Genomic DNA, 16,556 nt, shown 5'->3' on the forward strand with positions numbered 1-16,556 from the left:
GTTTCCAGCGGCTGTGGCAGCCCGAGCCGGGGCCGGCAGGCAGCCCGCTGCTCTGCCACCTCCACCAGCAGGACCTCCGCCTCTTCTGCTCCGAGGACCTGCAGCTGGTGTGCCGGGCTTGCCGCAGCTCGGCCCAGCACAGCGCCCACAGCTGCACGGCCATCAAGAGCGCCTACACCGTCTGCAAGGTCAGCACAGCCCGGCTGCTGGCCACTGCTTTCCTGCCACCCGACCCCTGCCCACCCCGACCCCTGCCACCCTGCCACCTGCCTGCTGCCCCCTGCCACCCTGTCCCCTGCCACCTGCCTGCTGCCCCCTGCCTGCCAGCCCCCCTGCCACCTGCCTGCCAGCCCCCCTGCCCTCCACCCGGACCCCTGCCACCCCCCTGACCCCTGCCACCCCCTGACCCCTGCCACCCCCCTGACCCCTGCCACCCCCTGACCCCTGCCACCCCCTGACCCCTGCCACCCCCCTGACCCCTGCCACCCCCTGACCCCTGCCACCCCCTGACCCCTGCCACCCCTGACCCCTGCCACCCCCTGACCCCTGCCACCCCCTGACCCCTGCCACCCCCTGACCCCTGCCACCCCCTGACCCCTGCCACCCCCTGACCCCTGCCACCCCCTGACCCCTGCCACCCCCCTGACCCCTGCCACCCCCTGACCCCTGCCACCCCCTGACCCCTGCCACCCCCTGACCCCCTGCCACCCCCTGACCCCTGCCACCCCCTGACCCCTGCCACCCCCTGACCCCTGCCACCCCCCTGACCCCTGCCACCCCCTGACCCCTGCCACCCCCTGACCCCTGCCACCCCCTGACCCCTGCCACCCCCCTGACCCCTGCCACCCCCCGCCCCTGCCACCCCCCGGCCCCTGCCACCCCCGGCCCCCTGCCACCCCCGGCCCCTGCCACCCCCTGCCCCTGCCACCCCCTGCCGACCCCTGGCCCCTGCCACCCCCCTGCCGACCCCTGGCCCCTGCCACCCCCTGCCGACCCCTGGCCCCTGCCACCCCCCTGCCGACCCCTGGCCCCCTGCCACCCCCCTGCCGACCCCTGGCCCTGCCACCCGCCCACCCCTGCCACCCGCCACCCCCTGCCACCCGCCACCCCCTGCCACCCGCCACCCCCTGCCACCCGCCACCCCCTGCCACCCGCCACCCCCCTGACCCCCGCCACCCCCTGACCCCCGCCACCCCCTGACCCCCGCCACCCCCTGACCCCCGCCACCCCCTGACCCCCGCCACCCCCTGACCCCCGCCACCCCCTGACCCCCGCCACCCCCCCTGACCCCCCGCCCCCCCGCCACCCGCCCCCTGACCCCCGCCACCCCCTGACCCCCGCCACCCCCTGACCCCCCGCCACCCCCTGACCCCCGCCACCCCCTGACCCCCGCCACCCCCTGACCCCCGCCACCCTCCTGACCCCCGCCACCCCCTGACCCCCCGCCACCCCCCTGACCCCCGCCACCCCCTGACCCCCGCCACCCCCCTGACCCCCGCCACCCCCTGACCCCCCGCCACCCCCTGACCCCCGCCACCCCCCTGACCCCCGCCACCCCCTGACCCCCGCCACCCCCTGACCCCCGCCACCCCCTGACCCCCGCCACCCCCTGACCCCCGCCACCCCCTGACCCCCGCCACCCCCTGACCCCCGCCACCCCCTGACCCCCGCCACCCCCTGACCCCCGCCACCCCCCTGACCCCCGCCACCCCCTGACCCCCGCCACCCCCCTGACCCCCGCCACCCCCTGACCCCCGCCACCCCCTGACCCCCGCCACCCCCTGACCCCCGCCACCCCCTGACCCCCGCCACCCCCCTGACCCCCGCCACCCCCTGACCCCCGCCACCCCCCTGACCCCCGCCACCCCCTGACCCCCGCCACCCCCCTGACCCCCCGCCACCCCCTGACCCCCGCCACCCCCCTGACCCCCCCACCGCCACCCCCTGACCCCCGCCACCCCCTGACCCCCCGCCACCCCCCTGACCCCCGCACCCCCTGACCCCCGCCCACCGCCCCTGACCCCCGCCACCCCCTGACCCCCGCCACCCCCTGACCCCCGCCACCCCCGACCCGCCCTGACCCCCGCCACCCCCTGACCCCCGCCACCCCCTGACCCCCGCCACCCCCCTGACCCCCGCCACCCCCTGACCCCTGCCACCCCCTGCCACCCCCTGCCACCCCCTGCCACCCTCTGCCGACCCCTGCCGACCCCTGCCACCCTCTGCCCACCCCCTGCCGACCCCTGCCACCCCCTGCCACCCCCTGACCCCCTGCCGACCCCTGCCACCCCCTGACCCCTGCCACCCTGACCCCTGCCACCCCTGACCCCCTGCCACCCCCTGACCCCTGCCACCCCCCTGACCCCTGCCACCCCTGACCCCTGCCACCCCTGACCCCTGCCACCCCTGACCCCCCTGCCACCCCTGACCCCTGCCACCCCTGACCCCTGCCACCCCTGACCCCCTGCCACCCCCCTGACCCCTGCCACCCCCTGACCCCTGCCACCCCCCTGACCCCTGCCACCCCCTGACCCCTGCCACCCCCTGACCCCTGCCACCCCCTGACCCCTGCCACCCCCTGACCCCTGCCACCCCCTGACCCCTGCCACCCCCTGACCCCTGCCACCCCCTGACCCCCTGCCACCCCCTGACCCCTGCCACCCCCTGACCCCTGCCACCCCCTGACCCCTGCCACCCCCCTGACCCCCTCCCTGCCACCCCCTGCCACTGCCCTGACCCCTGCCACCCCCTGACCCCTGCCACCCCCTGACCCCTGCCACCCCCTGACCCCTGCCACCCCCTGACCCCTGCCACCCCCTGACCCCTGCCACCCCCTGACCCCTGCCACCCCCTGACCCCCTGCCACCCCCTGACCCCTGCCACCCTGACCCCCTGACACCCTGACCCTGCCACCCCCTGACCCTGCCACCCCCTGACCCCTGCCACCCCCTGACCCCTGCCACCCCCTGACCCCTGCACCCCCTGCCACCCCCTGACCCCTGCCACCCCCTGACCCCCTGCCACCCCCTGACCCCTGCCACCCCCTGACCCCTGCCACCCCCTGACCCTGCCACCCCCTGACCCCCTGCCACCCCCCCTGACCCCTGCCACCCCCTGACCCCTGCCACCCCTGACCCCTGCCACCCCCCTGACCCCTGCCACCCCCTGACCCCCTGCCACCCCCTGACCCCTGCCACCCCCTGACCCCTGCCACCCCCTGACCCCTGCCACCCCCCCTGACCCCTGCCACCCCCCTGACCCCTGCCACCCCCTGACCCCTGCCACCCCCTGACCCCCTGCCACCCCCCTGACCCCTGCCACCCCCTGACCCCTGCCACCCCCTGACCCCTGCCACCGCACCCCTGACCCCTGCCACCCCCTGACCCCTGCCACCCCCTGACCCCTGCCACCCCCTGACCCCCTGCCACCCCCCTGACCCCTGCCACCCCCTGACCCCTGCCACCCCCTGACCCCTGCCACCCCCTGACCCCTGCCACCCCCCTGACCCCTGCCACCCCCTGACCCCTGCCACCCCCTGACCCCTGCCACCCCCTGACCCCCTGCCACCCCCTGACCCCTGCCACCCCCTGACCCCTGCCACCCCCCTGACCCCTGCCACCCCCTGACCCCTGCCACCCCCTGACCCCCTGCCACCCCCTGACCCCCTGCCACCCCCTGACCCCCTGCCACCCCCCTGACCCCTGCCACCCCCTGACCCCTGCCACCCCCCTGACCCCTGCCACCCCCTGACCCCCTGACCCCCTGCCACCCCCTGACCCCTGCCACCCCCTGACCCCTGCCACCCCTGACCCCTGCCACCACCTGACCCCTGCCACCCCCTGACCCCTGCCACCCCCTGACCCCTGCCACCCCCTGACCCCTGCCACCCCCCTGACCCCCTGCCACCCCCTGACCCCTGCCACCCCTGACCCCTGCCACCCCCCTGACCCCTGCCACCCCCTGACCCCTGCCACCCCCTTGACCCCTGCCACCCCCCTGACCCCTGCCACCCCCTGACCCCTGCCACCCCCTGACCCCTGCCACCCCCTGACCCCCTGCCACCCCCCTGACCCCTGCCACCCCCTGACCCCTGCACACCCCCTGACCCCTGCCACCCCCTGACCCCTGCCACCTCCCTGACCCCTGCCACCCCCTGACCCCTGCCACCCCCTGACCCCTGCCACCCCCCTGACCCCTGCCACCCCCTGACCCCTGCCACCCCCTGACCCCTGCCACCCCCTGACCCCTGCCACCCCCTGACCCCTGCCACCCCCTGACCCCTGCCCACCCCCCTGACCCCTGCCACCCCCTGACCCCTGCCACCCCCTGACCCCTGCCACCACCCTGACCCCTGCCACCCCCTGACCCCTGCCACCCCCTGACCCCTGCCACCCCCTGACCCCTTGCCACCCCCTGACCCCTGCCACCCCCCTGACCCCTGCCACCCCCTGACCCCTGCCACCACCCTGACCCCTGCCACCCCCTGACCCCTGCCACCCCCTGACCCCTGCCACCCCCTGACCCCTGCCACCCCCTGACCCCTGCCACCCCCTGACCCCTGCCACCCCCTGACCCCTGCCACCCCCCTGACCCCTGCCACCCCCTGACCCCTGCCACCCCTGACCCCTGCCACCCCCTGACCCCTGCCACCCCCCTGACCCCTGCCACCCCCTGAACCCCTGCCACCCCCTGACCCCCTGCCACCCCCTGACCCCTTGCCACCCCCTGACCCCTGCCACCCCTGACCCCTGCCACCCCCTGACCCCTGCCACCCCCTGACCCCTGCCACCCCCCCTGACCCCTGCCACCCCCTGACCCCTGCCACCCCCTGACCCCTGCCACCCCCTGACCCCTGCCACCCCCTGACCCCTGCCACCCCCTGACCCCTGCCACCCCCTGACCCCTGCCACCCCCTGACCCCTGCCACCCCCTGACCCCTGCCACCCCCTGACCCCTGCCACCCCCTGACCCCTGCCACCCCCTGACCCCTGCCACCCCCTGACCCCTGCCACCCCCTGACCCCTGCCACCCCCTGACCCCTGCCACCCCCTGACCCCTGCCACCCCCCTGACCCCTGCCACCCCCTGACCCCTGCCACCCCCTGACCCCTGCCACCCCCTGACCCCTGCCACCCCCTGACCCCTGCCACCCCCTGACCCCTGCCACCCCGCTGACCCCTGCCACCCCCTGCTGACCCCTGCCACCCCCTGCTGACCCCTGCCACCCCCTGCTGACCCCTGCCACCCCCTGCTGACCCCTGCCACCCCCTGCTGACCCCTGCCACCCCCTGCTGACCCCTGCCACCCCCTGCTGACCCCTGCCACCCCCTGCTGACCCCTGCCACCCCCTGACCCCTGCCACCCCCTGACCCCTGCCACCCCCTGACCCCTGCCACCCCCTGACCCCTGCCACCCCCTGACCCCTGCCACCCCCTGACCCCTGCCACCCCCTGACCCCTGCCACCCCCTGACGCCCCGCCTCGCCCCGCCTCGCCTCGCCTCCCCCTTCTTAGCCCCCAGCAATGCCATGCTGGGCTAGGTTTGATGGGTCAGAACCCCTTTGCCCAAGCATTTGCTCCTCGTGCCCCATTTCCCCCCTTCTCTCATTATGTGGGCAACAGGGCAAACTGCTCATTGGTGGGGAGGGTCGGTCAGTCACAGCATGAGCACTGACTGATCACTCCAATCCCCCAACTTCCCAGGGGATTCGATCAGTCAGGAAGTCCCGAATGTGGCAGATGCCGCCCCATGGGTGGCATTTGCATGACTCCGGAGTCAGATGGTGGGGAGTGGGTTTGAGCCCCTGCCCCCAGACACCCAAGTGCATAAATCCAGGCTGACGTGCCAGTGGAGAACTGAGGGAGTGTCTGGCCATAAGATGTAAGAGCAGAATTAGGCCACTCGGCCCATCGAGTCTGCTCCGCCATTCAATCATGGCTGATAATTTCTCATCCCCATTCTCCTGCCTTCTCCCCATAACCCCTGACCCCCTTATTAATCAAGAACCTTACTATCACTGGCTGAAGAAATTCCTCCTCATTTCTGTTTTAAAGGATCGTCCCCTTTAGTCTGAGATGATGTCGTCTGGTTCTAGTTTTTCCGACAAGTGGAAACATCCTCTCCACGTCCACTCAATCCAGGCCTCGCAGTATCCTGTAAGTTTCAATAAGATCCCCTCTCATCCTTCTAAACTCCAACGAGTACAGACCCAGAGTCCTCAAACGTTCCTCATACACAGGCCGCTGGAGGTGTCGCCTTGCGGATGGGATATTTTGGAGGCCCGAGCTGCCCTCTCAGGCGAATGGCAAAAGACTTCACGGCCGTTAAATCACCGAAGAACACGGTGTCGTGACCCGAATTGATCCCTCAGTTAACGTCACTGAAATAAAAAGATTACTTGCTCATTGCTTTTTGTGGGATCCTGCTGTGCGCCAATCGGCTGCCACGTTTCCTGCAAGTCCGGTTTCCGAGGCGTCAGTAAAAGTACTTGATTGGCTTCGATGGGGGTGTATTGGGATTGGGATAAGTGAGACAATCTTTTCTTTATAATCATGACTGTCCACTTTCAGTGCATTGAGCCAGGTTTGAACAGGGAAGTCCACCTCTCGTTCTCACTTCCCACGGGGAGCTCTGAAAAGGGACAGCATTTCACCAAGAATGTGACTGCCCACTCCCACCTGCCCGCTTAACCTCATCTGAAAACAGGCAGAGAGGCACCGGAGACTTGTCCTTTCACTGCCCCTGTTCACATGTCACAAATGAAGGCAAGAACAGATGGGTCGCAGGCAGTATTTTTTAACAATATATTCGCCCGCTGGATGTGGGACTCACTTGCTAGGCCGAGAATTGTTGCCTACCCTTTGAGAAGGTGGTGCTGGGAATACAGCCTTCTCGGCCTGCTGCAGTCCATGTGGTGTAGGTACACCCACTGCGCTGTCAGGGAGGGAGGTCCAGCATTTTGATCCAGCGGCAGTGAAGGAACGGCCGATTAAGTTTCTCAAGTCCCGATGGTGAGAGGCGCGGAGGGGAACTTGCGGGTTTGTGGAAATATAGAACGGAGAAAGGACCGGCCTCTTTAGAAAATAGAAAGAGAAGTGGAAGAACAGCAGGTCGCGGCACACCGTTTGCGAACTGTGTGTCATGGCGTTGAGCACTTAGTGAGGACACATCAGTTTGTGACGATAAGGAATAAGATGGGTTCTGCCCCTTTTAGGAGCTCTGTGTTGACCTTCGAGCGAGAGCAACCGAGCTGACGCGACCAATATTTTATCTCCCTTCAAGGCGAACTCGATTCAGCTGCTCCAGAAGAAACTGAGCGAATATCGCGATTCACACGCAGCAACAGGACTGAAGATCTCCGAAACCCTGGTGAGATTTTCTACTTGTGAAATCAACAGAGGCCTTATTAAATCCACGTGTATGGGTGCAGTTTACAAAGAGGTTATATTGTAAAGGCCTCTGCCATTCGAACAGTGCCCTATTTTAACCTGCATGGCTCGGTGGGTAACACTCTGGTCTAGAAACGAAAATCGCTTATTGCCACAAGTAGGCTTCAAATGAAGTTACTGTGAAAAGCCCCTAGTCGCCACATTCCGGCGCCTGTTCGGGGAGGCTGGTAGAGGAAGGGGGGGGCCACGAGGGAAGGGGGGGAACGAGTCAGGCGGGGGAACGAGCCTGGCGGGTAAATGAGAGACAGGAGGGTGGACAGTCCTATTTTTCCCAACCTCTTCTCCGAGCTGAACTTCATCACTGTTGGTAATATAGTGGTAAACCTCCACTGTAACCGTTACAATGTCTGAAGCTCGGTGCCCGCAATACTCCAGCAGAGGCTTTTACCAGCAGTTTATAATGTGCCAGCCATGATCTCTTTGTTTTATCTGTTATCCTTCAACTTGTAAACCCGAGTAACCCCCATGCTTTTCAAACCACCTTATCAATTGGCCTTGACACCTCTAAGGTTTAGGAATATCCACATGTTGTAAAAGTCAAGTCTAAGAGTGCTGTGGCTCCTTGTAATTATGAATGAAGAATTTAAAAAAGACTTACATTTGTATATCCCCTTGAACCGCAGGACAAGAGGGGAGATCTTCCAACTAACAAAGTACTTTTGAAGTGTGAACATAGAACAGTACAGCACAGAACAGGCCCTTCGGCCCTCGATGTTGTGCCGAGCTTTGTCCGAAACCAACATCAAGCTATCCCACTACCTGTCGCTCTGGTGTGCTCCATGTGCCTATCCAATAACCGCTTGAAAGTTCCTAAAGTGTCCGACTCCACTATCACAGCAGGCAGTCCATTCCACACCCTAACCACTCTGAGTAAAGAACCTACCTCGGACATCCCTCCTATCTTCCACCCTGAATCTTATAGTTATGCCCCCTTGTAACAACTACATCCATCCGAGGAAATAGTCTCTGAACGTCCACTCTATCTATCCCCCTCATCATCATATAAACCTCTATTAAGTCGCCTCTCATCCTCCTCCACGCCAAAGAGAAAAGCCCTAGCTCCCTCAACCTTTCCTCATAAGACCTATCCTCCAATCCAGGCAGCATCCTGGTAAATCTCCTTTGCACCCTTTCCAATGCTTCCACATCCTTCCAATAGTGAGGTGATCAGAACTGCGCACAGTACTCCAAATGTGGTCTCACCAGGGTCCTGCAGCATAACCCCTCGGCTCTTAAACTCAAGCCCCCTGTTAATAAACGCAAACACACTATAGGCCTTCTTCACGGCTCTGTCCACTTAAGAGTGGCAGCCTTCAGAGATCTGTGGACATGAACAAATGATTTTGTGGTAAATGTTTCTAGCAAAGGTGGTTGATGGCTCCGGGATGGGACTGGGGAAATGGGGATTTGTTTTGATTGTCAGTCAGCTGTCTCGGTGGGCTAATCTGATTCCAAACAACCATTCCCAGGATCATACCAACCGCCTGCAGGATCAGATGGTGGCGGAGTTTGCGGAGCTGCAGCAGTTCCTCCAGCAGCGGGAGCGGGCCTTGATCCAGAGGCTGAGAGCCGTGGCCGAGTCCGCCATCAACCAGCTGGTGGAAAACATGGCACTGATCTCGGAGCGATGCGTCCTCATTGAACGGGCGCTCGAAGAGATTCAGTCGACGCAGGAGGAGACGCAGCTTCTGAGGGTAAGAACCTGCTCCAGGGGGGGGTCCGACAAAGTAGCGGGTAGAATCGTCCACGTTTCTGTGCCCGGGGCATGAAGGGAGCTCTGGAGTCACTGGGTCAGTCACTCGGAGAGGCTAATGGAACGTTAGCCTTTATCGCGAGAGGACAGTGAGACCTTGCTTCAATCGTATGAGAGATTGGTTAGACGGCACCTGGAGTATGTCGTGTTCAGCACAGTAAGGTAACACGGGCTGCAATTGGATGCAGCTTTACCTGAGAGATACTCCACACCTTGAAGTTAGTTCCGTATGATTTATTGAACCTGTCACACAGTTGGCTCAATCCTCTGAGTTCGACTCTCTGCTAACCTAGTGTGATTAATCTGTCCAACTGAACCAGACTAGCCACGTGCTGTAGGAGTTGTATGATACATACACCCTGACTCACACTGTAGATGTCACAAGTGGAAAGAGGCGGAGTGTGAATGCCTCGTGCCTTTTAGAGTGGGAAACCACCCCCAAGTGTTCTGCCTGCTGATTGGTTATGTCCTGTTCTCTGTATTCATTAGCTGCCTGTTTGTATATCATTACGTGCATGTCTGCATAATGAGACAGAGTACTGTGTTCATCTTTGGTTTCCTTACCTCGGGATATTATTGCCATAAAGGGAGGGCAACGGAGGTTCACCACACTTGTTCCGGGGATGACTGTGCTATGAAGTGAGATTGGGAAACTGGACCTGTATTCTCTAGAGTTTCAAAGAGCGAGCGGTCATCTCATTGAAACCTACAAAATACTTAATGGAAAAGGCCGGGTAGGTGCAGGTGAGATGTGTCCCCGAGTTGGGGAGTCAAGAACCAGGGAGCACAATTTCAAAATAAGGGCGATGTCACTTTGGAGCAGGACGAGTTGAAATGTCTTTACACAAGAGGTTGAATCTTTAGAGTTCTCTATCCCAGAGGGCTGTGGAAGCTCAGTCATTGAGTCTGTTTAAAGCAGAGATTGATAGGTTTCTGATTAACACAAGGTATGGAAGAACATAGAACATAAAACATTACAGCGCAGTACAGGCCCTTCGGCCCTCGATGTTGCGCCGACCTGTGAAACCACTCTAAAGCCCATCTACTCTATTCCCTTATCGTCCATATGTCTATCCAATGACCATTTGAATGCCCTTCGTGTTGGCGAGTCCACTACTGTTGCAGGCAGGGCATTCCATGCCCTTACTACTCTCTGAGTAAAGAACCTACCTCTGACATCTGTCTTATATCTATCTATCTCCCCTCAATTTAAAGCTATGTCCCCTCGTGCTAGACATAACCATCCGAGGAAAAAGGCTCTCACTGTCCACCCTATCCAATCCTCTGATCATCTTGTATACCTCAATTAAGTCACCTCTTAACCTTCTTCTCGCTGACAAAAACAGCCTCAAGTCCCTCAGCCTTTCCTCATAAGATCTTCCCTCCTTACCAGACAACATTCTGGTAAATCTCCTCTGCACCCTTTCCAATGCTTCCACATCCTTCCTAGAATGCGGCGACCAGAATTGCACGCAATACTCCAAATGCGGCCACACCAGAGTTTTGTACAGCTGAAACATGACCTCATGGCTCCGAAACTCAATCCCTCTACCAATAAAAGCGAACACACCGTACGCCTTCTTAACAACCCTCTCAACCTAGGTGGCAACTTTCAGGGATCTATGTACATGGACACCGAGATCTCTCTGCTCATCCACACTGCCAAGAATCTTACCATTAGCCCAGTACTCTGTCTTCCTGTTATTCCTTCCAAAATGAACCACCTCACACTTTTCTGCATTAAACTCCATTTGCCACCTCTCAGCCCAGCTCTGCAGCTTATCTATGTCCCTCTGTAACGTGTTACATCCTTCTGCACTGTCCACAACGCCACCGACTTTAGTGTCATCTGCAAATTTACTCACCCATCCTTCTACGCCCTCCCCCAGGTCATTTATAAAAATGACAAACAGCAGTGGCCCCAAAACAGATCCTTGTGGTACACCACTAGTAACTGAACTCCAGGCTGAACATTTCCCATCAATCACCACCCTCTGACTTCTTACAGCTAGCCAATTTCTGATCCAAACTGCTAAATCACCCTGAATCCCCAGCCTCCGTATTTTCTGCAGTAGCCTACCGTGGGGAACCTTATCAAACGCTTTACTGAAATCCATATACACCACATCAACTGCTTTACCCTCATCCACCTGTTTGGTCACCTACTCAAAGAACTCAATAAGGTTTGTGAGGCACGACCTACCCTTCATGGAAGAGGATGACTAGCCATTGAATGGCAGAGCAGGCTCGAGGGGCTGAATGGCCTGCTCCTGTTCCGAAGGAAAGTCCATCCCCCTGTTTTAAATTCTTCGCCCTGTGTACCGATCCCTGTGCCCCAATGGAACCGAATTTCGCACAATGACTCCGCTCTGTCCCGGGGCCAAATGGTCCGTGTGCGGTGATTCCCGAACTCTGGATCCAACCGGGTACCTCGTCGTTTTGTCAGGTGGTGCGTTCTGATTTTTGACCCTCCCCCAATCGATTCTCGTTATTGATCCCGATTCAGATTTGCTCGGTGTTTTCATAGAAACATAGAAAATAGGAGCAGGAGGAGGCCCTTCGTTCATCATGTTCATGCTTTTCCAGCCATCAGTTTGGATCCCATTTTAAGGAGGTTAGGGTTAGGGTGCCGGGTTGTTGAATGCGACTGAGCTGAGGGACTTGGGTTACGAGGAGACGCAGCCAAAGCTGAGGGTCATTCTCGACCCTCCCATAGGGCAGAGAAGGTCGCGAGGAGCTTTGAACAAGGGCTTCACAATCATGACGGATTTTGATAACAAAGAACAAAGAAATGTACAGCACAGGAACAGGCCCTTCGGCCCTCCAAGTCTGCGCCGACCGTGCTGCCCGTCTAAACTAAAATCTTCTACACTTCCGGAGTCCGTATCCCTCTATTCCCATCCTATTCATGTATGATGCCCCTTAAACGTCACTATCGTCCCTGCTTCCACCACCTCCTCCGGCAGCGAGTTCCAGGCACCCACTACCCTCTGTGTAAAAAAAACTTGCCTCGTACATCTCTAAACCTTGCCCCTCGCACCTTAAAGCTATGCCCCCTAGTAATTGACCCCTCTACCCCGGAAAAAAGCCTCTCGACTATCCACCCTGTCTATGCCCCTCATAATTGTGTAAGCCTCTATCAGGTCGCCCCTCGACCTCCTAAGGAGGAGCTCTTTCCTCCGGCTGAAGGGCCAGTGACCACAGCATTGAGGTGCTTGACCCCCAAAAAAAAAAGAAACAGGAGGGGAAAATTGGAAAGCATCTTTCTGTTTGCACAGCAGGTTGTCGTGATCGGGAATGCGTTGGCGGCAAAGGCGGAGCAAGCAGATTCACTGGTAGCATTCAAAAGAGAAGTCGATCGATACTTAGATGAAAGCGAATCCATGGCTCTGGATAAAGGGCTGTGTTAACTGCACAGCTCCATCCAATAAGGAGCTGGGAGAGGCCTGACTGTTTGATAGCCATGTTCTGTGCTGTTACTATTCTAAGATTCAATTGTGTTGTCCAAGGCATCCTTGCATTATTAATGGCTCCCTTGGTGACTAATTCCGAGATAACTACAGTGCAGCATCCCGTAGGCAATCGCCTGTGGAGGCAGACTCCTGATGTGTTGGGTATGCCGGGTGTGCGAGGACTGCGTTTGCTGCAGCGAGAGACAGGCTTCCAACACTTGAAGAAATGCAACTCAATTTTATTGAACTCTTAACTATCATACGTACTTTAACTGTGGGTTGACTCTATGCTGACTTGACTGGAGACCTGAGGCTAACCTGACCAGACTATCTTACTGCCACATGGTGTGTGTTCTAGTTGCTGCTCACGGGCTCTGACTGTCTCAGAGGCTGGGTCCCGAGAGAGTGGGAAAACTAGTGCCCACTGGCTTTATAGTGGTCGTGTCCTGTCTGGTGATTGGCTGCTGTGTTCTGTGTGTTAACTAGTCATCCTGTGTGTCAATCACTGCCTGTCTGTGCACCATCATCTACCTGTGTGCATATTATGACAACCCCCACTCTGGCTTCCGTCTTGCAACGACTTTTAATACGTAAAGCTTTTGTTTTTTGAAAGCAGGAACGTGCTTTCACCAATATTACAACTGTACAGCGGTGACACGGCAGTGTCCTCCTCGGGATACCAGCGGCAGGTGAAGCAATATAGTTCACTCTTAACGGCATTCTGAGAATGGCCAAACAGCCCACTTAGTCGTGCAGGCATAGGCAATAAATCCTGGCCTTGCCAACAACGCCCACAGCCCATAAATGGAAAAAGAACATCCTGTCTGCCTGAAACCCTCACATTGTTTATCCCTCTTAAATATTAATCCAATTCCCTTTTGAAAGTCGTGATGCGATCTGCTATCGCCACCCTTTCACGCAGCGCATTCCAGATCACACATTGTTGCATCAGATAAAAGGTTTCCTCATCTCCCCTGCGTCTCTCTTTTGGGCAGTGACCTTCCACCTGTGTCCCTTACCTATGCCATCAAAACACCACAATTTTCAGCCTCTCTATTATTAGTCCCCTTGCCCTTCAGTGCTCTGTGGTAACAATGCCAGATTCCCCACTTGCCCACGTCATTGAAGTCCCAGAATCCCTGTGTGGTTCGAGTGAATCTCCACTCGGAATCCTGGATATCCTCCCGAGAGCGCGCTCCGCAGACGGGGACACATTGTTTCTGCTGAGGTCTAAATGTTGTTTCAAAAAGGTTCTGCATAATGTCCTTGCTCTTGAACTTTGTTCCTTGGTGTTGAAAGCCAAGGATCCTGTAAGTTATTACAATGACTTGATCAATTTGTTCCACCACTTTCAAACAGCTTTGTATGTGAAATTTATTAGGTCACATACTCTGTGACTAACACCATGCTGTATCTCTCCTGGGAGTGCTCCCTGCAGAGGGAGCTTTACTCTGTATCCAACCCTGTGCTGTATCTGCCCTGGGAGTGTTTGATGGGGACAGTGTAGAATGAGCTTTACTCTGTATCTAACCCCGTGCTGTACCTATCCTGGGAGTGTTTGATGGGGACAGTGCAGAGGGAGCTTTACTCTGTATCTAACCCCGTGCTGTACCTGTCCTGGGAGTGTTTGATGGGAGTGTAGAGGGAGCTTCGCTCTGTATCTAACCCTGTGCTGTACCTGTCCTGGGAGTGTTTGATGGGACAGTGTAGAGGGAGCTTTACTCTGTATCTAACCCTGTGCTGTACCTGTCCTGGGAGTGTTTGATGGGACAGTGTAGAGGGAGCTTTACTCTGTATCTAACCCCGTGCTGTACCTGTCCTGGGAGTGTTTGATGGGACAGTGTAGAGGGAGCTTTACTCTGTATCTAACCCCGTGCTGTACCTGTCCTGGGAGTGTTTGATGGGGACAGTGCAGAGGGAGCTTTACTCTGTATCTAACCCCGTGCTGTACCTGTCCTGGGAGTGTTTGATGGGACAGTATAGAGAGAGCTTTACTCTGTATCTAACCCCGTGCTGTACCTGTCCTGGGAGTGTTTGATGGGGACAGTGTAGAGGGAGCTTTACTCTGTATCTAACCCCGTGCTGTACCTGTCCTGGGAGTGTTTGATGATACTGTGTAGAGGAAACTTCCCTCCTACAGCCTTCAGACAGTTTGAAAAGTCCATGTCAGGACATGGTCTGAGGAGTTCAGTTGGGGTAGCATTGTGGATAGCACAATTGCTTCACAGCTCCAGCGTCCCAGGTTCGATTCCGGCTTGGGTCACTGTCTGTGCGGAGTCTGCACATCCTCCCCGTGTCTGCGTGGGTTTCCTCCGGGTGCTCCGGTTTCCTCCCACAGTCCAAAGATGTGTAGGTTAGGTGGATTGGCCGTGCTAAATTGCCCTTAATGTCCAAAACGTTTAGGTGGGGTTCCTGGGTTACGTGGATAGGTGGAGAAGTGGGGTTAAGTAGGGCGCTCGTTCCAAGGGCTGGTGCAGACTCGTGGCCTCCTTCTGCAAAAGGTCTATGGTTCTCACTGCCCCTGGGAATGTTTGACAGGACAGTGTAGCGGGAATGTTACTCTGTAACTGCCCCTGGGAATGTTTGACAGGACAGTGTAGCGGGAATGTTACTCTGTAACTGCCCCTGGGAATGTTTGACAGGACAGTGTAGCGGGAATGTTACTCTGTAACTGCCATGGGAATGTTTGACAGGACAGTGTAGCGGGAATGTTACTATGTAACTGCCATGGGAATGTTTGACAGGACAGTGTAGTGGGAATGTTACTCAGTAACTGCCCCAGGGAATGTTTGACAGGACAGTGTAGTGGGAATGTTACTCAGTAACTGCCCCAGGGAATGTTTGACAGGACAGTGTAGTGGGAATGTTACTCAGTAACTGCCCCAGGGAATGTTTGACAGGACAGTGTAGTGGGAATGTTACTGTGTAACTGCCCTGGGAATGTTTGACAGGACAGTGTAGTGGGAATGTTACTCTGTAACTGCCCTGGGAATGTTTGACAGGACAGTGTAGCGGGAATGTTACTCTGTAACTGCCCCTGGGAATGTTTGACAGGACAATGTAGCGGGAATGTTACTCTGTAACTGTCCTGGGAGTGTTTGACAGGACAGTGTAGCGGGAATGTTACTCTGTAACTGCCCTGGGAATGTTTGGCAGGACAGTGTAGTGGGAATGTTACTCTGTAACTGCCCTGTGAATGTTTGACAGGACAGTGTAGCGGGAATGTTACTATGTAACTGCCATGGGAATGTTTGACAGGACAGTGTAGCGGGAATGTTACTCAGTAACTGCCCCTGGGAATGTTTGACAGGACAGTGTAGCGGGAATGTTACTCTGTAACTGTCCTCGGAGTGTTTGACAGGACAGTGTAGCGGGAATGTTACTCTGTAACTGCCCTGGGAATGTTTGACAGGACAGTGTAGTGGGAATGTTACTCTGTAACTGCCCCTGGGAATGTTTGACAGGACAGTGCAGCGGGAATGTTACTATGTAACTGTCCTGGGAATGTTTGACAGGACAGTGTAGCGGGAATGTTACTATGTAACTGCCATGGGAATGTTTGACAGGACAGTGTAGCGGGAATGTTACTATGTAACTGCCATGGGAATGTTTGACAGGACAGTGCAGCGGGAATGTTACTGTGTAACTGCCATGGGAATGTTTGACAGGACAGTGTAGCGGGAATGTTACTCTGTAACTGCCCTGGGAATGTTTGACAGGACAGTGTAGTCGGAATGTTACTCTGTAACTGCCCCTGGGAATGTTTGACAGGACAGTGTAGCGGGAATGTTACTCTGTAACTGCCATGGGAATGTTTGACAGGACAGTGTAGCGGGAATGGTACTGTGTAACTGCCCCTGGGAATGTTTGACAGGACAGTGTAGCGGGAATGTTACTCTGTAAC

At 58.7% G+C, this 16,556-nt stretch overlaps 1 protein-coding gene across 1 annotated transcript in view; it reads left to right on the forward strand.

Annotated features, from left to right (window-relative positions):
- The first annotated feature begins 56 nt into the window (after nt 1–56).
- LOC140390355 (zinc-binding protein A33-like) overlaps nt 57–16,556 on the forward strand; it is a 56,418-nt gene continuing 39,918 nt past the window's right edge. The window contains exons 1-4 of the mRNA XM_072475431.1: nt 57–188; nt 6,053–6,154; nt 7,281–7,367; nt 8,917–9,141. Of these exons, the coding sequence (XP_072331532.1) occupies nt 6,074–6,154; nt 7,281–7,367; nt 8,917–9,141 (393 nt within the window). The 5' untranslated portion in view covers nt 57–188; nt 6,053–6,073. The remainder of the gene's footprint in view (nt 189–6,052; nt 6,155–7,280; nt 7,368–8,916; nt 9,142–16,556) is intronic.

This window comes from Scyliorhinus torazame, chromosome 14 (assembly GCF_047496885.1).
Source record: "Scyliorhinus torazame isolate Kashiwa2021f chromosome 14, sScyTor2.1, whole genome shotgun sequence".
NCBI classification, from domain to species: Eukaryota; Metazoa; Chordata; class Chondrichthyes; order Carcharhiniformes; family Scyliorhinidae; genus Scyliorhinus; species Scyliorhinus torazame.